This window comes from Gouania willdenowi, chromosome 20 (genome assembly GCF_900634775.1).
Source record: "Gouania willdenowi chromosome 20, fGouWil2.1, whole genome shotgun sequence".
Classification (NCBI taxonomy): Eukaryota; Metazoa; Chordata; class Actinopteri; order Blenniiformes; family Gobiesocidae; genus Gouania; species Gouania willdenowi.
Genome location: NC_041063.1, coordinates 24249308 through 24273090, shown reverse-complemented (window position 1 = coordinate 24273090; position 23783 = coordinate 24249308). Strand labels below are relative to the sequence as shown.

The following is a 23783-nucleotide window of genomic DNA, read 5'->3' as shown; positions in this document are numbered from 1 at the left end:
TTAATTGACAGTGATCAGCAGATTGGAAAAGTGTAAACATAACACAATATTAACTCCTGTTTTCCCCCCCGTCTAATTTGAGTTATTATCAGAAGTTGAATGAATCCAGTTTTTCTTACAGTTGGTTGACCACCCAGAGCAGACTTTCCCAGCCTGTGGTGCCTTCATGCTCCAGCTGATGGTCGTACAGTAGCAGCAGTGCACTCAGCATCTCTCTGCTGCCAATGATCGTTGCCACATCCTGAAGCGGTGAAGCTGGTCTGGGGAACCGGGTCACTGCGACACGAGAGAAATCATGAAATCCACAAACTTTTCACTTAACAGTAACTTCTAAACACAAACAACTTCTTCTAAAAACAGTAAAGGGTCAATTCATGTCATTTGGACCCATTTTCAGGACATTCCATGCAAATAAATCAGATTTTTGTTTTACCAATTGTTTCAATAGGCACACTGTATATTCTTAGTTTGATCGGATTAATACTTTTTGAGATATTGCCAATTTAGTGATGTCGGTATGTGTCAATTTTTGTGCAAGGAAAGCTACAATGGCCTCATGTAAAGGATTTTCAATATCTGCGATTGGTGAAAAAACCCATGGGCCACTTGTGAAATGACCCTGAAGCGATTCCCATTGGTGAAACTGTGGTTTTGGCAGCATGCATCGTACCTTCGATTGCAGGAATGTCCCCGTGGAGTTTGGCTCTGCTGGTGAACGGTGCGTTCTGCAGCACGACAGCAAACAGTGGAGGGATGAGGGACTGAAGGGCGGAGAGGAAAATGTGAAGCTTATGTTCATCCAGACCATGTTCTCCCTGCTGCAAAAAAGAAGAAGCGCCAAAGAATGAGTATAAACGATTCCCACGCCAAATTTTTCCAGAATAACAAAAGGAATCAACACAGTGCAATTTACCGTGAGCAGCTTCTCTATGCGTGCCAGCAGGGCGGGAATGAGCGCGGTGTGTAAGGAGCCGAGCTCTGTGGTCCAGGCAGCGAAGGCGGGAATGAAGACCTGGTGCACAGCACTGACCACCCGCTCTGAGGGGTCTCCAAGGGATAGCAGCATGAGCTCAAAACCCTTCCACAGATAAGAGTACAATCATGACACACAATGTCTTTGATTTAAAAAAGAAGAGATCTTAATAAATATATAAACAACAATAGTACAACATCCGCACATTTGTGGATTTCCGGTGTTATTAAAAACTAAAATTAACGCCCACATAACTTCTCCTCAAGGCAGTGCTTCCCAACCTTTTTCGTGTCATGACCCCAATTTTTATTTTGCAAATTTCAGGTGAACTTAGACACTTTTTTTTTCTCTCTAAAATTAGTTTGTGATTATGTTCATTGTACTGGGTTACAAATACTGTGTAGCCAGTATTAGTGCACAAAGTGACAAGATGTGCCAGCTCAGATATTTTTATGTTGCATTTTATTTGAACTAGATTTATATTTGAGAAAGTAAAAAATGTAGAATATAGTGGTTTGGGATTGTGTGTGATACTTTAATTTGAAAAAGAATAAAAATGATTTAAGCTCTATGCTTTCTGTCTCTTCCTACACTGTGTCTCTATTTCTGAGCTATTATGTATCGTTTTTTTAATAGTGCAAAATAGATGAATAAATAAATTAAAAAAAGTTAATTTTTTTGTAATAAAATTAGTATTTATTTTATTACTACTAGAAATTTCAGGCGACCCCACATGAGGTGGCGACTTAGGGTCTGCCATTTCTTGTATGTAGTCTGTGCATCAGTATTATGGATATACCAGGAGTGATTAACGGAGTTGTTTTTTTTTTTTAGTGCGTTATTTTTCAGAAATTAAATAATCACAATTAACACATTAATGTCCTAGCCCTATTTTTTTTTTTTAAATATATATATATATATATATTCAAAATAAGAAATAAATTAATGTGCTGTTGTAGCTGTTTACTGCATTGTTAAAGTGAACTTACCTGTGAGTATTTGTCAGGGTCATCTATGTAACCCATAATAATAGCCAGACTTTTGACCACAGCCTCTCTAACCATGTCAGCCTTATCTTCAGTAAGCATCTGCTGCAACATGGATAACACCAGAGAGCTACGAATTTCCTTCTGCAAAAAAAACAAAAAAAAAACATAAATACAAACTAACACCCACTCCAGATTCATGACTAAGCGCTTTAAATTAGCATGGACTGGGTGCTCTTACAGGCAGGTACGGTGCTAAGGCTCCACAGGATTCTGCAACTAATAATCTCCTCTCTGGATATTTGTGGTTAATCTGCGGGAGACCGAGTTTACAACAACAAATGTCAGACAAAATTAAAATGAAAATGAAAGAAAACAAGGAGGCAGATGGGAGTGTCAACACTGAAGAATGGAAACACATTGAGTGTCATCAACACGCTGACCCTGTGGAAAAACCACAATTTGTCTTTCAGGGCAGATTCTCAGCCTCCAGACTCATTGGCAGCTGCAGTTGCCATGGCAGCAGATTTTTGTTGAACATAAATGTGGTCTACACAGGTGGTGATAAAAAAAACAACATAAAAACAGGTTTCTCCCTTTAGGTCAAGGATAGCTTGGAGGAAGTGATAGCATTTTTCTAAAAACACTGCTTTTCTCACTGCTCACTTTTAAAATATATATATTATAGGTACATCTGGGTCATTCCCTGTCATTTCAACACATTTTCAGGACATCACACAGATTTTGGTCTAAACGAATTCAGAAATTTTAACAATTGTTCCATAATTATTCAATAGGCACACTGTACATTTTTAGTTTGATCAGATGAATACTTTTTGAGATTAGTGAGGGGGTGTGTGTGTCGATTTTCGTGGGTAATTATTTTTCTTCCATTTTTATCTTCCAATATCTCAGAAACTACATCACATATGAATCTGAAATGTGGTATAGTAAAACAGCTCCACCTACTCTCCTGGAATATACAAAAACATCTGCTATACATCTATCTGATGGACATTTAGAGTGTACCTATTGAATAATCACAGAACAATTAGGTAAAATTTTCTGAATTTTTTGAGACCATGTATGTGGGCCATTCGTTGAAATGACATGGAATGACCCATCCAACAAAAGCACTCAATTCTATCCCATTAATAACTATACAGCAGGTTTTATAGTATATGTATAGACATCCCTATCTAAAAAAAAAAAATCCTGATAAAATCTGGTGGGGTAATTGAGGAACCAATGGAATCAAATTTCAATTACGAACCAAGATAAGGCGTTTGAATTTTCACCAATGATGAGAGAAAGCGATTTCTTAATTTTTGAAACTGATCCAGAATCAGATTATTGATCCGGATCAGCTCCAAAATTTCATGTAATCATTCATGGTGTAACATCCATCTTTGATAAAAGATTTTGTCAACATCTGTAGAGCACTTTTGACGTTATCTTGCTAACAGCCGGTGAATATATTAGCTACTTGGCAAAAGTATTAATGCCATGTCTATCAGTTCTGTATCTTAAAAAGAGTGCATAGTAGCAGCGTACCTGTTCCCAACACTGAGGAAGTAGCTCCGCCTCCACTCGCGTTGGACCCACGTGCCTCGCAAAGGCCACACATCCTGTCAAAATCATTTGTCTGTGTACATGCAAATCAAAATACACAACAGTTGAGCATTTGCATCCAAAAGGAATTACAACTCAAGTACATGGAAAACAAAAAAAAAAGTTTCAATCCAGTCCATTCCAACCTCTGTTCGTCATCTGGTCGCTTGATGAGGTTAAAAAGGATGTGGAGGAGCTGGTCCCTTTCTTTAGGCTGAGGGTGAAGGCAGGCGGTGCACAAGATGAGTGGAATCAACTCCTGAATCCCAGATGAGACAATAAGACAGAGGTAGCATCAGTGGGTCTGATTACAGCCTTCAAACAGGCCTGTTAGAGCCCGAAATACAACAAGGGACCCTGTAACAAGACCCCAATTGTTATTAAAAAAAGGAAGTAATAAAACCTGAATTGTTACAATTGGTCAATATGGTAACATATATATTATGACTACTTTAATCGCAAAATATTTTACTTTAATCTAAAAATTGATGACTGATCAAATAAAATAACTTTAATCTCAAAATATGATGACTTTAATCTCATAATGCTCATATTTCTTTTTATTTTAATTTGACCCTTATACGCCGTCATAGTATATATTATTATTATTATAAAAGCATTTTAGAGAACTTTGACATTTTTGGTAACTTTTTCCCCTTACCTTTATATATAAACACACACATTAAAAAAAAGCAAAGTTTTTACAATTCATTTTATTATTTTTAAAAAAAAATATATGACAATTTAGGTTTTCGTTACATTTCAGGTCGTTGTTCCATATCGGGATCAAACAAGGCCTATAAGTCAGTGAAGTGAAAACCCCATGGAAGGTCACTAACTGGAAAACAGTAGACAAATACACAAGTCTGTAAACACCTGGGCGTCAATGCTCACTATTGGTACCTTGTAAATGCAAATGCTTTGATTTAGAGCCGAACATACTTAAATAGTGTTTGCACACACCCAGACACAGCTGCATATATCTAAGCCACTAGTTATCCACAGGTTCAGGCAAAGTTCACGGACCTTTTAGCAAAAGGCAGAGCGCGCAGCTGCCCTTGATGTTGGGCCTCCGTTGCCAAAATGTGGCCAGCGTTGCATTCTCACCACACACACACACACACACACACACACACACACCCCAAAATTAAAGAGTGCAAACATTTAAACTGTTTTTCCTCAAGCTTCTATTTTTCCAGAACGATATCAGATTTTCCTTCCGAGTGCTGGGGGAGCAAACAAACCCAACATTAGATTAGCAGTTGATCCTAGCGGAGAGGCTGGAGGTAAGTTCTCGGCCGTGATGAGTCACTTGATAAAAGCCAGAGCAGTTCCTTTAGATTACTGCCAGGTTGGCTCTCTCTTTAACGTTTAGGCAATACACGCATGTTTTGGGTCAATTGCACGTCTCATTCAATCACAGGGAAACCAGATGAAGTGCCAAAAAAAGCAACTAACAAAGACTTAAAGTTCAGAAGGAAAAAAAAACCCTCAGCTTTCACTTTTAATTAGCTTCACCCAAATACTGTAAGGATGCTTTAAACCATCAACTAGGGCAGCGGTTCTCAACCTTGGGGTCACGAGACACTTGGAGGGGGTCGCCAGATGCCTTCAAGACACTAAGAATATTTCTATTTTTAAACCCATTTTGGCTTATTTTTACCCTTTATGTGCAACTACACCAAACTTGCCATATTTTAACCTATTTTCATCACTTTTTCTTGCCATATTTTTGCTGCTTTTAATGAATTTTTGCTACATTACTCACATTTTTGGCACTTCTCCATCACATTTCAATTCTATTTCTGCACATTGTTGTCAACTTTCGAGACGTTTCCGGTACTTATAAACCCTTTCCACCAATTTTCCCACCTAATGTTGCATATGTTGAGCCGTTATTGTCCCTTTTAGCCTCTTTTCACAATATTTCATGTTTATTTGTGCCAATTTAACCACATTCACAATTTGTCATGCCCATTATTTGCCAGTTTACACTAATTGTTCCTACTTTTTAAATTACATTACCCCAATCCCACTCCCGGCATTACTGCCACTTTTAAGCCAATATCGACACTTTGAACGCTTTTTGACACTTTTTCTGTCCACTCTAATTTGCAACTTATAACCAATTTCTGTCATTTTCATGATCCCATTTCACCAGCTTTCCCACCATTTTAGGTCACTTTTAACCCATCTTATTTTTGATTAAACCAAAGATTTTCATATTTAGGATGACTATATACTATGGCACAAATAATTCTAAACTTCCTGGATAACAGTGGATATTATTCAGATAAATAACTAAATGTGGTTATCACAGATTCATAAAAAAATGGACCATAATTTTGCTGACGTTATGGATGGGCCCCTTTATTCCCCCTTCTAGATGACCCTGCCTCCACATGACTGTTGACCACGTGCACCTTCACGTACAGTGGGTCCCCAGTCTGAAGCACCTTTATTTTGGGGGTCGCGGGCTGAAAAGGTTGAGAACCACTGAACTAAGGTACTACAAAATAAAATTAAACAAACAGAAAGACACATCCAAGATGCCAGCAACCTCACTGATCCCATCAGAGGAAAACATGGGATTGGGCCTGGATAAACACTGTGGGCAGGTGAAGTGGACAGAGCGACGCCAAGATGAAGAAACAAGTGGCTCGACGCTTTACTTTAAGAAGCTCAGTTACTGTAGTTTGTATCCCAAGGACCAATATTTAAATGGCGCTGTGTGCAACGGCATCAATCCTCTTTATTCCTTCTATCGCTTCACTGTAGGTGTGTTCAAATATTTATTTTCCCACTATATTACCTCTCAAAGGGCTTTAAAATGTGTTAATTTAAGACTGAATAAAACTGCTTTCTATTAAAAAACAGAGTAGATTATGTTCAACCCTGCATACACTTTACACAGCAAAAACATTTGGGCTATGGTTACTTTGTGAAACAATATTTGAGACTTAAAACATTGGGTTACAGGTATATCTAGGGGTGCACATATATACATTTTTTGGGTCTGGTTCTCAAGGAAGAACCAAGGGTTGTTGCTTAATACTTACGGCAACAACTCTCAGGGCCCGTTTTTCTTTTTTTAAATTTATCAGCTTGGATTCTGGCTAACGAATAGGATCAAATCTTGAAAATGAGTTTTTCAAAAGTAAAAATGGATTAGATCACGTAATCCAACACAGAGTTACCAGTATTTGCAATAAGTTGTCAGCTCAGATATTTTAATGCTGTATCTTATTATTAGCTATATTCATATTTGACAGAGTGAAGGTAAACAATAAAGTTGTTTAAAGATTGTGTTTTAATTTGTAAAAGAATAATACCTAAAACTTTTCAAAAATAAATGTTCAATCAGTATTTTTTTTTCTTCTTTTTATCAATTACGAGACATTTCTGGCAACGCTATTTAAACTCCAAATGACCTCATATGGCAGGGGTCACCAACTCGTGCCGGCGGGCACCAGGTAGCCCGTATGGACCCCTGAAGGGGCCCTCAGGCCTGTTTTAACAAGAGCAATATTCACTAATGAGCACAATTTAAAATCTGATTTACTTTCCAAGAGTTAAATACTGCTGCACTTCATCTAGTTTTTGTATATAAATTAACCATATTTAAATGTTTAGTTTCATTGAAACTAAGTTACAAATATGTTCAGGTATCAAGAATTTTGTTATGTTTCAGAAGTGGTCGTTTGAAAATGAAACAATTGCATAAATTAAGTTGAATGTTGAACGTATTTCCTACCTTTTTAAGTTAATGCTAATCATACTTCATTATCTTTCCTTCTAATTTAAGCAAAACAGTGATGTTAGTGTTTCATTCAGTGTTTACCAAAGTGGAAGCCCTTTAGATTATTCAGTAAGAAAGGTGTGTGAACCCTGCCACACGGGGTCCCGACCCCAAGATTGAAAAACAATGACCTATAGAATGTCATAAAAGGGACAGAAGGATGTTTGGAGAAGTTTTTGAAGTTTCATTTCAAACACCAGTTGGTGAATCCTTGTTCCAACAATCCTTACTTATTCTATCTAATAACATTCCTACATGTGATCCCCAGGCTGTGTGTTACACACTTGTTTCTGTTTGTCTGCAGCAATGCTAAATCTCTTCTTTGTCTTTTTTTCTACTCTGTTGTTTACACAAGTCAGACTTTTGTTTACCAAAATGGAAATGTGATACAATCAGAATTTCAACACACTGGATGAATCAGTTAGTGTTCTTCATCTTTACAGCAGTTAAGACCGCCCGCTGTTATATTGACCAGTAAAGAAAAAGGAAGTCAACAATCTCAGTTTGTTTCATTGTATAACCACTAGCAAAATAGACACTAATTTAATTACTGGCCAGCTAACAAAAGATAAAGGTATATGGGGTTTTGCTGAAGGAAAGTATATGTTATTATGTGGTCTGGATCCATTATGAAAAAAAAACTAATGAATGATTCACAGCGTGTGATAACACAGCCAGGTGGCAGGCGGAGTCTCATGTAGTATTCTACCGTTTCAAGTCAAACACCTTTTGTTCTTAAGTGGGTGTCACATTCAAACAGCGAAAGGTGTGTCTACAGGGGTGGTGAAAACGCTTCAGGTTATAAGTGCATGTTCTGGACTGAGTACAATGTCAGCACTGTTGGAAGAGAACCAAATGTTTCAGCGCTAACCGTTATATATATATACACACACACACACACACATATATATATATATCTGTTTTTGTGGAGCGGTGAGGTTTTCCCCTAACAGCTTGTGGTTTTATGCAAAGCAACAGTAAATAAGAACCCCCCCCCAATATATTAACCTGCCTGAATCAACCACTCTGTGCATGGCGTGCTTCAGAACTGTGTGCAGAGTTCAAGTTCGATGTTTTTGTTTGCACACACACAAAAGGCAGTAAGGCATTAAGTGGAACACCTGTGTAAAGATGAATAAGAGTGGATAATTGTTGATCTCTATCTCAACTTTTTTTTTTTTTATATCAGTGATTAAAAACAGTTGATGTTTAGGGAAGTTGCTAGTTGAATAACAACATAACAGTTTTTATTACATGCAGTAGATATTGGTTTTCAACAATAATAGTGGCATCTTTATTACATGCCAGACTTTTAAAACTATAACATTAGCCTCAGGATATGCTGCAATCTGTCAAATCAACCATTAAGGAAAATGACAGTGACTTGCTATAATTACTGGTTATTTAGCGATTATTAAATGAAAGCAATTATATTGGCAGCAAATAAAACACAAAAAAGAAAATAAACAGGTAAAAAAAAACCACAAGATTGAACAAATACATGTTATCCCTGCAGAAAAGCTAAAACTGCTCACCTTTACATGCTATGGCTTATGTTTACATTCTAATCACGTGTTATGGTTTATGTTATTCTGATAACTTTTTTCAGGAAATTTAGTTTGACGTCTTGACATGTTTCGACTTCCTCAGAGGCGTCTGCTGATCGCTTTAATGTGTCTTTATGAGTTCTTTTAGCTGTCCGACTTTGGTGTGTGGATTTACGGGTGTGTTCATGGCACGTTTTTTTTAATTGCTCATTGTACGGGTTCCATTATACTGAAGTGTATTGCACTCAAAATATAATTTTTTTTTCCTGAATAATTTATTTTTTGGTAAGTTTTTTAGCCATTTTTTCTCATTTCTCTAACTAATCTTTTCCTTCTATGTATCAGAGTCATTTTTTCAGTTTTTCTGACTAAGTTATTTTCCTTCTGTTTTTCAGAGTAATTTTTCCCTGTTTTTTGGACTATTTATTTCTTCACTGTGAGTAAACATGGCCAGCTTGTTTCATTTGATATAAATGTACTTTCAACACTGGGAGATATTTCTATCTAAAATTAAGCCATATTGATGGGATTACAATCAGTCTATGACTTTACATTTTTTCATTTCCAGTGAATGCAATAGGCTTTCGTACTGTTATGTCCCGGATGTATAGTACCGTTATCATGTATTTGTAGGTGTTTTCAGCTTTTTGTGTGTGTTTTGCTTTTGTTTCTTTTGATTTGTTGTCCTTGTTATTGATAAAAGTAAATTTCCTGAAAGATGTCTGAATAAATAAAACCTTAACATATTATTAAAAAAAGAACAAGAAAAGCTTGCTGGAAATATTCTATTAACAAATAAAGAGCATATCAGAGACAGCAGTTGTAGCAAAAGGAGCTAAGCATTAACATCACACTTGATGTACAAGTCGTATGTGAACCATGCAGATGAGTGCATGACAAGACTCACCTGGCACAGATGCGTAACCATTCTCTAGTAGAGAGGCATGCGTGAGAGAATGAGTGAGACGGAGAGAGAGGAGAGTGAAAAAATAAAGCCAGTGAGAGAGCAAAAGGAATAGCAAATGTGAGACGGATACAGAGCATAAACAAAATGGCCATGTTGACGACTTGTGAAAACAAAAACGGTGCCATCGAAGAAGCTGAGGTTTACAGTCAATAGATGAACACAATTCAGCTGCTGTTTTCTAGTTGTTTCTGCTCCTAAATTTAGAATCTTTGTGTGTTGTTGCGGCAGGTAGAAGAAGGTAGATTTCTTGTTTTAGGATGTTTGACAGACAAAGACGAAATGATCTTGGCCCCGTTAGCCATTGTTTGATCCTTAGCCTTATTAACCTGTTGTATATCCCTGTCTAACTCTAACACGTGTACCAGGGTTCTCGATGGACACTGTTGAGCATAGGGGCCCCCTCTATGCTGTGACGTCGACCCCCTCTACGCTGTGACGTCGACCCCCTCTACGCTGTGACGTTTTTTTCTTTAGATTGAAAAGTTTTTTCTTCATTGAATAATAAAGACAAATCTACCTCCATACCAGACCCCCCCTACAAATGTTGTGCGCCAAGCAATCCTGTGAAAAATTCTTGGTGAGAATCCTGTATACTGCACGAAATCTCAAAACAAGTGTTACCCTGCTTTACTTTGCAGCTGTGAGTGTAGATCTATACAAATGTACAAAAAAGCTTGTGATGGTCACGATGAAAAGAATGCAGGAGAAAGGGAAGAAAAGTGAGCAGCAGATGTGCCGTTACCTCTCGTTTGGCGAGAAGGACGTTGGGTACAATATGAGGGAGGCAGCGACCGAGCATCAGCATCACACTCTCCTCACTGTCGGCTATACGAGACACCTGGAAAGAAGAGGAAGTAAATTGTATAAAGACGTGCTTTGGTTTTCATAAATATATACAGATTGTGGTGCTGACCTCTGCTCCCAAGCGACTGTCGGAGCACATTCGGCAGAAAGACAGCAAAGCTTGCTGGAAGGCTGGAGATAACGTCCTGGAACATCGGCAATAACACAAAACGCTCACAACGATGTCACATTTTACCTTTTAAACCACACAAACTCCGATGTTAAGCTGGCATAACATATTTATTTTCTGCTGTCATTTTAAAAAAAATTTTTAAGGTATTTAACCTGATACACGTCTTTTTTCCCAAATGGAAACTATTCAAAAGAGACCAGCCACACATAGACTAAGGCAGAGGCTTCCAGCCTTTATCTGGTCGTAACCCCATTTTTATATCACAAATTTCTGGCGACCCCAAAGCTATTTTTTTCTAGAATTAGTTTTTGATCATGTTTGTTGTAGTTTTATTTATTTATTTACTAAATTTAGATTTGAAATTTTAACTTGTAAAATACAGTTGTTTGATATTGTGTGTGTTTGAAAAATAATAATAAAAAAGTAAATCTTAAAATATAATTTGAATCAGTCATTTGTTTTTTAATTTTTTTTTTTTGTCTTTTTACCAATTACTAGACATTTTAGGTGACCCCATTTTAATTCCAGGCGAGCCCACATGGGGTCATGACCAAAAGGTTGAAAAACCCTTGACTAAGGTATTTAAAAAAATAAATAAATAAGATGGAGAAACACCACCATCTTGTGGCCGAGTTTAGTATCTGCGGTGATATTGACAAGATTAACAAAAGATAGTTTTTCTTTAGGAAACTAAACTATTAACACTATTACTACTACATTATGCAAAAAGGGTTAAAAAAAAAAAAAAAACAGTAGCAATGAAAAAAACTACACACTACTCTTTGTCAAATGTTTCCATATTTCCTTATTCTGACGTTATTAATTTTGTCTGATTCTTTCTCCACAGTTTTATAGTTTTCCTGTATACACATCATTACTGCATGTCTGAAATTTGACTGACCTATTTGGCTGATCAAACTGGACCGGTGGTCGACTCTTAAGCTTGTTGTGCGACTGTGGATGTGACTGAGAAGACTTCTGCGTTAAAGGCGGATCGGAGCCATTCTCACTCTCTGATACTCGTCCAATGTCCAGATACTGGCTGTTGTCTGTATGAGGCTGTGGGTACCACAAGATAAATACATTAGAAATGATGAAGACGCACACAAAAATGAAACAAGGCATTATTAAACTAGCTCAGTGCTTATATCAACTGACCACGTACCACAGAGAGAGGGTTGGTGGTGCATGCTGAGTTACTAGCAGAGGAGCAGGAAGCATTGGGTGCATTCTGACAGATCTGGTCCAGAGTTGCCTGAGATGGATAGCAGACAGTCCTCCTCAGAGTCTGGATCTCACTGTGAGGAAAGACCAAAGTAATACTAATAAGAAACATCTCTCATTTTACCTGTGCTGGGCAAAATTACAGCTAAAACATTGAATCATTTACAGTGTTTTTTGCATGTTCCCCACTTTAATCAAAGATGAACTTTCAAGCCCCACCTGTGCCCACTGCGCCCCAAATAATCTTGACAAATATCACATTTTAAAACAACAGCATATTTCGTAATTAATAAAAAATCAAAAGCTAGATTCACCTGCATAAAAAGAAATGTTAAAGGGCAGTGGTCAAAAATACAGGAAATAACTAAATATTAATTACAATCTGTGACAAAAAGCTTAGAAAACCAAAAAGTAAATATGTTTAAGTCAGCTATTGAAAGTTTGTTTATTGTTACACTCCATTTGAAATACATACAGATGTGAATCATCATTTTTGCACTTTAATTCCACGTTACATTTAGTTCCCAGTCACATATCTAATGCAGTCTAATAATTTAATGCTCTTAATTTCTGCTACAGTTTTAGGCTTTTCGTTATTACTTTATTTGTGTGCAGGCGTTTTGTTCAGTATTAATGATATTTATTCATTTGTCAATGAAGAAAGGTTTGTAAGAAGACTGGCATGAAATTGAAAACGTCCACCTGTTTGTCGCACTCCACCTGTCATATCTACCATTCCCCACCGGGGGGGCACACACATTGAGAAGCACTGCATCAACATGTTGCAACGATTTTCCTATTAAATTAATCTCTAGTCAAACAATAAAATGCTGTAACACTGTGGATATGTAGACAAATATTCTTAAATTTCAAGCATGTGAGTATTTACACACCTTTGTAACTTCTTGATCTGTTCAGCAAGACTCTGCTTCTCATTGTTAAGGAGGCTAATCTGATACTCCAGTTCCTGGATGACTTCAGTTTGTTGCTTTAGGGGGGGAAAAAAAACAAGAAATGTAAAAAAAAAAAATAATAATAATCAAAAATTGACAACATACTGTAAGTTTGCATTAAAGTACATTCATTTAATCTAATTTAGGTGAAATCAGGAATAGAGATTATTAATGCACGTATACACATGCTATCCTTGAAGTGATCTTCCCTTTCATCATCTGAATGTCTAAAATCTAAGAGATGCTCAGGTCCATCTATGACTTCACACCTGCTGTGATAAATCAGTCTTTTTGGAAGGATTTGGAGGAGTGCAGTTTCCAGGAAAGTCTTCAAAGGCAACCTCTACAGACACATCCACCATGTCCCGGGGTGAGGGGAGGGGGCTACCACAGTTCCTGTACAGCTGTAACAAGTCGGGGGGTTTGGGGATGTTGAGGCCAACATCATCCCACAACTCAAAATCCTGAGGAAAAATACCGAGTAAAACAGAGCGTTAGAAAAGAAACACAAATGGGATTTACAAACAGGAAGAAAGCATAAAGAAAAATATCTACCTGATCGTCATTTTCATCAGAAAAGGTGATGGATGAGAGTTTATATTCGTTTTTTAATAAATATTCATTCACAAGGAAGTTTAAGGCTCTTTTTTCCAATTGGCGGATGGGTTCCTGAAGAAGAGAGGGAAACTGTAAAGAAGCTATGGAAATGACTCACAAAAGCCTGGAGATGACATTTATATCTCCTAATTTACTTCAGTAGAATATTTTACAAAGATTTTTAACACATTCTTTCTTTTTACATTTTCCCACCTGAATTTCAGGATTCGAATTGAAGTTTTTCCTCTCCTGTGAGGGCACTTCGCTCTCTGAAAAGATGAGAAGAAATAAAAAGTTTGGGTGTGATTAAAGTTACCGCTCACCTAGGAGGGACTCGTTTAAAAAAAAAAAAAAACACACACACAAAATAAAGAAAAGCTGTAACCAAAAGGGTTCAGGTGAAGAAGAAGAAGAAGAAGTCAAAAGTGCGCCACACCTGCTGCCTGAGTCAAGTTGGCGCGCAGAGCCTGAATGGTCTCCTTTGCTTTCCGTAGCTCAAACTCCAGCACTGGACAGGAAGTGACAACAAACACACACACACGCACACACACACGCAAGGAAGGCATTCAACCAAAGAGAGGGAACAACAAAACCAAAAATGGGCATATAAAGAAAAACAAACAGAAACAATAGCACTACAGATTATAAGAGTCAACAACAAAAAAAAAGATTGCATGCAAATCATGAATCTTAAGGAACGCATGCAGCAGAGGATCATGGTCAAGCTGGATGATTGGATATTTGTATGTGTGTATGTAACAAATTAAGACAAAATATTAGATATCTTGTCTTATATTTCTCTGATTATTTGCAAAGATGTGCTAAATTTAAGGCATAAAAGACAAATAAAGCTAACGATGAGATGTCTCCTCAACCTATGAGCTGTCTGACAATGGTTTTTCCTTAGAAGCTTTCAGTTTCAAGCCACTGGATACAACAAGCCATCCCTATTTAAATAACACTAAGCAAAATTAAGAGTTGAAATATTAGTAAATGACTGTTTTAATAAGGCAAACTAACTAAAGAGAAAAGAGGCACATTTCATCCTGAAGCAACCAGGATGCTTCTGACGTCTTATACGATAAGAAGCAGGAGCTCTTTGGACAAAATGTGAGTTTACAGATTGAAATTTGAATGGTAAATTAACACAGAAAAAGGGAGAAAAAAAAAGAAATAAAGTACAAAATGTCAGGAGCACACGGCAAAAATCATAAGGAATGGAGCAAGAAAACAGAGTTGCATAGCTGTGCAATGAAAATCTTGGATTTAATCATAATTATTAATACAACAGCATAGGTGCTATAAAAAGTTAAATTGTTAGCTGTAATAAAATAAAATAAAAATGAAATATGATACACACCACAGTTTCTTTTGGATTTTTAAAATTAAATTAATTCAATAATATTCTTGTATGATGCTTTAACATTTCTATCAGATCAAAAGTGCACAGGATGCAACTGCAACAAAGAGAAGGGGTGGGGGGGGGGGAGCATACAGCTAATCTAAATGAAGTGACTTGTCCAGAAATTTACTGGGGTTTGATCAACGTCAGGAGAAAGCCAGAGAAACCCAGAGTCAGACAGCTGGGGGGGGCAGGCTTCATGGCAGGGGGCACAGGTTGAGGAGTGTGGGTGGGTGGGTGTGTGTGTGTGTGTGTGTGTGTGTGTGGGCGGGGGTCGGAAATGTGAAGACAAGAGGCAAAAAGGGGCCGAATCGTGAGAAAAGTACTATATACAGTTTGCAACAATTCAACTGTTTGAACAAGACATGAAACTTGTAGGTGAGTGCTGTTACCAGTATCTCTGCTGCATGGTTTAGCTGTGCTCATTTTACTAATCTAAACCTGTTTATTATGCTATTAGGGCCATTTTTATTCCAACATTGATCTCTCTGTTTGTTCGTCTTCAAATAATAAGGATACATACAACACTGGCACGACTTCTAAAAATCGTAGGAAAGTTCAAACAAATTGTGCACATTGGCCCTCATTTATCAACAGTTTGTAAGGTCGAGATCTGAGCGTATGACGTGTCTTCCACCATATTCGAGCAATCGTCGGTATTTATCAATTCTGACATGATCGTACGCTACAATCTGAGCTTGTGTACAATAATCTGAGTGGTGTGGTACAGCCACGAAATCAGACTAAATCTGGAAATAAATATTAGACAAGCCTCAGCTGTCATTTCAGCATATGCAGAAACAATTCAGAACAGATCAAAACGGGTTATTAAAACAAATTAAACAAAAATAAATAGAATTTCCAAAAAGGGTTACTTTATCAGTAATATTCAATCAGTAATATGATCAATTATAGGTGAAATTGGCTGAAGGCATAATAAACACAAAAGGGAGAACATTTAGTCATTTAAGGGTTTCGTTAATTTGTTTTAACTCATTATTTATTGCCTCAGGCGTGCATACAACTGAGGTTGACATAAATGTCATATTGTGTGATCTCTGCAGTGAAATTGTTCTTCGCGCACACAGTAGCTGCTCAGTAGCTGATTCAAATGAGATTCTTTAATTCCAGTTTTCACACATTCAAAAAGCACATCTGTTGCTGCACATCAGATGTGAAGATGGTGACTTTCCTCTTGGAAAAGCTTCTTTTCTTGTTTGACCTCAGTAGGCAGAGCCTCTGAAACCCAACCATTTGTACGCTGGGATTGATCAGATACAAATGTTTCATAAATCCGACATGAGTTCTGTCGTACAGTTAAATGTGAACTCAGATTTGCAACAGTTTTCACACAAAATTGATAAATGAGGGCCAATTTGTGTTGTTTTTAACCTATGACTTTTTCAAAGGAGTGACACTCAGCCATCCAATGAACATAAAGCTGCTAAAGGATCACTTTAACTACTCTATTCATACACATTTGGACATGGTTATTACTTTAATATCTGGATGTGAGGGAAGAATCGCCACTTCGCCCATGATGAAAGGCAAAGCTCAACACTTAAGAAAACCTATTAAACAAAAAGAAAGTAATCCTATTAAAACCATGACAAAAGCATCCTTTCACTATTATTAATAAGTTACCTGGCAAGTTTGATTGCTTCTCATTCCAAAACCTGCTCTCAAACCTCATACTGTGTAGTAATGCCTTGCCATGGATGTCAGGCACAAATGTTAATAGTTTAGCTGAAACTCTTGTTAAATTTGAAATGAGAGAGGCCACAGGGGAAGGAGTGTTGCTTTGAAAAATGTGGGCTTTGAAAAATGCAGGCACGTCCTGCACATAATGATGACGCACTGGAACACGATAGTTCTAAATATCAGTGGTTCTCAACCTTTTCAGCCTGCGACCCCCAAAATAAAAGTGCCAGAGACCCACTGTAGACAGGTGGGTGGGAAAGTGTTTATAAGTGCCAAAAATGTCTTGACAGTGGAAAAAATGTGCAAAAAATGCATTAAAATTTGATAGAGAAGTAGCAGAAATGGGAGTAATGTAGCAAAAATGCATTAAAAGGAGCAAAAATATTGCAAGACAAAATGATGAATATAGGTTAAAATATGGCAAGTTTGGTGTAATTACAAAAAAGGGTAAAAATAATCAAAAATGGGCTCAAATTCTTCAAAAAATATTCTTAATTTCTTGAAGGAATCTGGTGACCCCCCTCCCCAGGTTGAGAACCCCTGCTAAATGTGACAGAAGACAGCTCTGACTATTAGGCAGTGGTTACAGGTTCGTTTTTATAATCCTCCTGGTTTCTGATCCAGGTTTTGTTTATATAAATTAGTGATCCCTTATATCTGAGTCAGTCCATTAAAAGCCAATTGTAAAGCTCTCTTAATTTTGCTACGTGCTACGTAGGCGTGTCCCCAAATATGCTTTTATTTACCTCTCCAAATCACTATAAAGATTTGGATAGGCTAATTATCTCCTCACCTTATCTTTGTCCTTGGGGGAAAGCGTGACAGTTTGGTTGGTCTTACTCTTACCTGCCACACGTTCATCTGTCTCTCTGTTGCCGTCGTCAGAGTAACGAGCAAAGTCCAGGGAATCCAAGGTGCTGATGCTGCCGGCTCGATCTGAACAGAGGGAATCAAAGGGAGCAGTGAGACAATACACTGTTGCACTAAACAGCCAGAAGATGCATCATCAGAATCATCTGTCAAACTCAAGGCCCAGGGGCCAAATCCGGCCTTTTAGAGAATTCAATTCAGCCTGTAGCAATAAGGCACAAAAATTCAGAGAAACCAAGAGTCATTGTGTAAATTACCAACTAATTGAGTTATAAATACCTGTAATTGTTAAGATAACTTTCAATTCTTTCAAAATCCTGCAACTTCACTCAAGTTATTCTACAAAATCTCTGCAAATCACAAAAAATAAATAAATAAATTGGAAGTGAAGATTCTGCAGGGATTGATATCTGTCACTTATTGTTTTTATATTAGCGATGTCTTACATATTTAAAAATGTATTTATATGTGGAAGTGCAAACTAGAGCTTAATAATGATTAAATTAGTAATTTTCCCAACTACAATGTGTGGCCCACCAAAGATAAACTGCCCTGTATTTGGCCCCTGAACTAAAATAATAATTAGTGTCAATATTACTGGAGATGAAAATGCTGGTTTAAAAAAAACTATTTATTCATAAATAAACTCTTTGGACCTCACTTGACACACCAACCTTGTGATATGTGGGAGCGAAATGTTAACACAGCATGTTGCAAGTAGGATGACACTTATTCGATACGGGTCATGTGACAAGTGTGACCTTGCAACCAAAGGGAACAAGTGACAGCTAAAACAAGATCATTTTTTCTTGCTGCAAAATCTAGCAATGTAGTGGGACATGCCTTATTGTGTCATGTGGCTCAGAGAAGCAGCTGAAAATGGAGTTTCCCAATGGTTACAGATTCTTCTTCACGTTTGTTTTATACAAAACACATACAGCATAGCAATGTTCTTAGTTTATATTATAATATTTTGATAGCGCTTCAAGATGACTGTTGTAATTTGCGCAATATGAATAAAGATGAATTGAATAAAATTGAATACATCTGCATTAGTATCCCTGGGTGTCGAAACTGCCAATTCAAATTTATTGTGATTTTACAAGTTATCATGATTCGTTAGTGATTATTTAGCTTTTCTCTTGGCTTGACATTCTATTCTAAAAAAACTAAATATATCTATATATTGAAAAAATCTATTTTTGCTCCATTTAATGCATTTTTGCTACATTACTCCCATTTCTGCCACTTTTTCAATACCTTTTCTGCATATTTTTCCACTTTCAAGATATTTTGGGCATCTATAAACCCTATCCACCACTTTTTCTACCTAATGTCACATTATGTTGACCCATTATTGTCACTTTTAACCTCTTTTCACCACATTTCATGCTTATTATTGCCAATTTAACCACGTTCACAGTTTGTCATGTCCATTATTTGCCAGTTTAAACTAATTGTTCCAATATTGACACTTTGAACCCGTTTCACCACTTTTTCTGTCAGTTTTTGGCCACTATTGAAACTTTAAACCAATTTCTGTGGTTTTAAAAAAATCCCATTTCACCACCTTTCCACCATTTATGGTCACTTTTAACCCATTTTATTTCTGATTAAAACAAGGATTTGCATCTCTAAGATGACTATACACGATGGCACAAATACCATGATATTCCACATCAATAAGTGACAGACAGATGATTCATGCACAACCTATGTGGTACTATGAACAATCTGTTCAAGTATTTTACCAGGGTGTACCAGGGGAACCCTTGAGGCACAAGTGAAAAGATCATTGCAGTGATCACACAAGGTCTCTGGTTAAGGCAGAAAAATGTCATGGCCTTGGGCTGAAACATTCTTGCATTTCAGTTTGAAATCTTTGAAGATATTTTGATATTTTTCATGAACTACTGCTCATTAAAAGCTTCTTTGACTTCTAGTTCCTATGATGTTTGAGTCACACATAAAACTCTGCTACCACGCTCCAGAAAATGACTGCATTTTTCTGTGACAAATGTGATTACACTAATAAATAAAAATATCGCACATTGGTTTGTTGATGGTGAATTCTACGAGCAGGCACATGATTAAGGTAACCTGACAGGATGCCCGTTATCTGGCCTCAGGTCAGTATTAAAGTAATTATATGTCACGTGGCATTATGTTATGACACAGAAAGTAAGGTCAAATAAATTATTGAAGTAACAAACCTTCAAATAACTCCAAAAATGTATAAAAGTGAATTTATTTAACTGTATATACATATTCTAGAACTGATGTTCTGCTTCTTGCACCCACTCGACATCAATGTGCTAAAAATACTCAGCTGTAATTCCAAAATAAAACAATGATTAGACTGAGCATGACGTCGGTCTATGTCTAATCAAATGGATAAAAGCACATGACAAAATAGTCAAAAGGAATTAGGATTTGGACTTTTTTTATTTCACTTGTTCTAGAATTAACCACAGAGTACGGAAGCAAACAAGGAGCTTTTTATTTTTAGGTGAAAATATGGTTGAGGTGGCAAATCACACACATTCGTGAGATATGGCACCTTTTATTTTGATACTGGCGTAATCTTTTTTTCTTTGGAGTAGTAAAATTAAATAGAAGAGAATGTAAAGCTTACAGAAAAACTGGATAATCACTATCGAATTGCAGTAAAGTAAGAACATTGCTATCCATGTGATGTACATCAGCGTTCTCAACCTTTGGGTAGGGACCCCATTTGGGGCCTTGAAACACTGGGAGGGGGTCCCCAGATGCTTTCAAGAAACTATGAATATTTTTTGGACAATTCGAGCCCATTTTTGCTTATTTCTTTAACCATTTTTCTGCAACTACACCAAACTTGCCATAATTTAAGCTATTTTCATCACTTTTTCTTGCCATATCTTTGCTCCTTTTTAATGCATTGTTGCTACATTACTCCAATTTTTCCCACCTCTCCATCAAATTTCAATGCCTTTTCTGCACATTTGTTCCACTTTACAGACATTTTAGGCACTTTCCACCACTTTTCCCACCTTATTTTGACCCATCATTGTCACTTCACCTATTTTCACCATATTTCATCCTTATTTTTGCCAATTTAACCACATTCACAAATTATCATGCCCAGTTTTTGCCAGTTTAACTAATTGTTCCAATATTGACACTTTGAACCATTTTTACCACTTTTTCTCTCCATTTTTGGCCACTCTAATTTGTAACTTTTAACCAATATCTGGACCTTACCTTTCCCCCCCACTTTTAACCCATTTTATTTCATTCTGATTAAAACAAGAATTTACATCTTTAAAATGACTAGATACTATGGAGCAAAAAATAATAAACTTCCTGTATAACAGTGGATATTATGCAGGTACATAAATAAATGCGGTGATCACAGATTCATAGAACAACGGCGCATAATTTTGCTGAAAATGAAGTTGCTCAATTCTCAAACAGTAAACAAGTGGAAAAAAGGCTAAATGTAACTGTAAACAATTAACTAGTGGACTTCTTTAATAGTTCCAATTAAAAACAGCAGGTTATAATGCAGAAAGCACAGCACAGAGCCACAGAATCACCTTGCTGCAGAAAGTTAATACTTCCATTGATCCATTGACTGATGTTGATTAATCAGTGACAGCCATATTCCCGATAGTATTGTTTGATTTGATTTTGTTATTTCTTTATCTTTTTTTAGACAGTACACTCCTGTCAACACTCCTATTGCTCAATGGCAGTCCTGACATATTTGTGCTTAAGGCAGTGACCTTTGGGTTGTATTTGCATGGCACATTTCTTTATGAGTAGGAATGCTTCGTACAACACATCTCCAGTTCTTGGTGGATTGGATAGGTAGCATAGCAGACACTGGTTGGCTGCAACAAGGAACTGGTTTAGTTCCAATATTGCTTCATTGGGTTCCTATCATGACTAAGAAGTAGGTTTAGGTTAATCCTGTTGGATTAATGAGTGATCCTAAGAAAGACTACCAGTCCAGAATGTATGAAAATGTAATTTTTCCTTCAATGTGACCACCCCAAAAAACTTAAACCTACAAAATTGCCCATTTATAGAACTACAAAAGCAGATAGTTATTGCTTACTTGTCTACATCTGTTCTCTATCTACAACCTCAGTCAGGTGAACAAAACAACTATTTTAAACAGCATGTCAGGATGTAAGAAAAAATTGTTTTGGCAATATATGGCGATGTTATCGTTATCAATCCAAATAATTTCCGAATTGATTTTTTAATCAAGTTTTTACAAAAAACAAAACATGGAATTGCGTAGGGTCACTAGGAGTCAGTGAACCACATCAGACCTTGTTAAACTACCTCACTCTTCAATGCATTTTAGCTTGGAAGTTGATTACACTTCATATTCATAAAACATACTGGACAATTTCATAGATGTATGTGGCACATTATTATTATTATTATTATTTTTTTTTTTTTTTAAGATTTTAAGAACTTATCTGTTGTAGAAGCAAAAGTTAAACTTTTTTTTGAAAAAAAAACAAAACAGTTTGGCAGTTTGATAAACATACCACTACCACTTGTTTTTTTTTTTTATATATATTGCACTTGAATTACAGTTAGTTACCATTTACCGTACTTGTTCTTGCAAGTACAAAAAAATCAAACTAAATAAATAAAGAAATTGTATTTTATTTTGTACTTGTGAAGGTGAAATTTGTAATTATTGCTATTGTGATGTATATCGTGTTGTTTAGTATGGTTGAAATGGCGAAAATTAAATAAATCTTCATATTTTTAACTCAATAAAGTCTTACCAGAAATGCAATTCTGGGTAAAATTTTCTGATGCAAAATGCCACATAGGCACATTTATTGCTGCACAATATGTTCCACGTATTGGCTTTTTCTCCTCTATGGGACAGCACGTATGAGTGAGTTCTGTAGTGTGTCTTGGTTAGGGGAAGTTCAGTAATCCATCTAACTTTGCTTTACATGTTCAGAGAAGTAGTGAAAACAGTGACTCCTAAAACAAGTATTTTAATACAATATCAGCTATAAATATATATCTCAGAAATATGCAAAAATTGTAAAGAAGGACACTGACTGTACTGTATGAATAATATTAAATACTTGTATGATGTGATGTGTACTGATTGTACAAATCAAAACAAGCAAAAAAAAAAAAAAAAAAAAATATATAGAGATACATCTTGATACCATATTGTCATATTCTTTATTGCCAAAATAGAAAACGTTAAATATCTTGAATCATGATTTAATGCACAGCAATAATTGGGATATATCGGCATATATCGTATCGTGACACGCAAATCGTGAATCGTAGCGTATCATTAGATTCATGGCAATGTATACCTCTAGCCACCAAACCTAAATGTCAGTTGTAGATAGTTTCGTGTTAGTGACACTGACAGCCAATACAGCGGCTTGTTTGTTGGTCAAGGCCTGGGAGCAGGAGTACAGGTGCAGCTAGCAGATATCAAGACATCAATCGATTCCAAACCAAAAGCTATCATAAGTTAGCCCAAAGGGTTTTTACGTCAGACACCATTCATCGCATACTTACTCAGGGGTCCTCCTGGTCCAAGAGCCTGGTCTTTGGCAGGTGGAGTACCGCTCTGTCGCTCGAAGTTGCCCGGGTTGGAGAAATAATCCCTCAGCCTAGGGAGCTCCCTGCCAGCTTCCAGTAGTTCCGTGTGTAGCTCCAGGGCCGTGAGGATGTACTGCTCCCGTAGGAGCTGCGCAGCTATGACATCCACTGACACCCGTGTGTCGGTGATGCCCGACATAGCGGCGGTGGCCGCGGCGGACGCTGAGATGCCCTCCCCGCTGGGGCTCGTTCGGTTGCTAGACAGCAGAAGCGTCGGAGGCTCGGCTTCAGCCGACGGGGAGAAATGGTTCCCCGGCGGTGGCCCTGGAGCCCCTTCGCTCGGACTCCGCTCCGTGTCAACCGTTTCATTGGGACGCCGCTCGGCTTCTTCCTCAGAGTCGCTTAAATTAAACGGGTTGACCGACGCCATTACTGCACTATTAAGGTTTTAGCAACCTCAGCTAGCGCAGCTAATGAGCCTAGCTCCTTCCTCAATGAAAATCAAGCTTGCCAAGGTTTGGTAGGCGGTTCAAATGAGAGGAACAAATGCGATTCTCTGATTGGCCCGACACACAAAAGTCCCGCCTCTTT

The 23783-nt window shown here is 37.1% G+C and overlaps 1 protein-coding gene across 7 annotated transcripts in view; it reads right to left on the bottom strand.

The window, feature by feature from the left end:
• Positions 1-23731, bottom strand: part of relch (RAB11 binding and LisH domain, coiled-coil and HEAT repeat containing) — a 44063-nt gene extending 20332 nt beyond the window's left edge. For 2 of the 7 annotated variants that reach the window (XM_028434904.1, XM_028434905.1), the window contains exons 1-19: positions 23169-23730; positions 17583-17672; positions 14070-14141; positions 13847-13902; positions 13592-13705; positions 13306-13500; positions 12977-13071; positions 12025-12157; positions 11761-11918; positions 10797-10872; positions 10626-10721; positions 9824-9847; positions 3717-3829; positions 3514-3604; positions 2201-2272; positions 1963-2103; positions 914-1078; positions 671-818; positions 120-276 (exon numbers count right to left, since the gene is read on the bottom strand). In XM_028434904.1, coding sequence (XP_028290705.1) covers positions 120-276; positions 671-818; positions 914-1078; positions 1963-2103; positions 2201-2272; positions 3514-3604; positions 3717-3829; positions 9824-9847; positions 10626-10721; positions 10797-10872; positions 11761-11918; positions 12025-12157; positions 12977-13071; positions 13306-13500; positions 13592-13705; positions 13847-13902; positions 14070-14141; positions 17583-17672; positions 23169-23622 — 2450 coding nt within the window. In that variant the 5' untranslated portion in view covers positions 23623-23730. Of the gene's footprint in view, positions 1-119; positions 277-670; positions 819-913; positions 1079-1962; positions 2104-2200; positions 2273-3513; positions 3605-3716; positions 3830-9823; positions 9848-10625; positions 10722-10796; positions 10873-11760; positions 11919-12024; positions 12158-12976; positions 13072-13305; positions 13501-13591; positions 13706-13846; positions 13903-14069; positions 14142-17582; positions 17673-23168 lie in introns of all 7 variants that reach the window. The other 5 variants (XM_028434906.1, XM_028434907.1, XR_003672540.1 and 2 more) reach the window with 4 other exon arrangements.
• Positions 23732-23783: the final 52 nt, after the last annotated feature.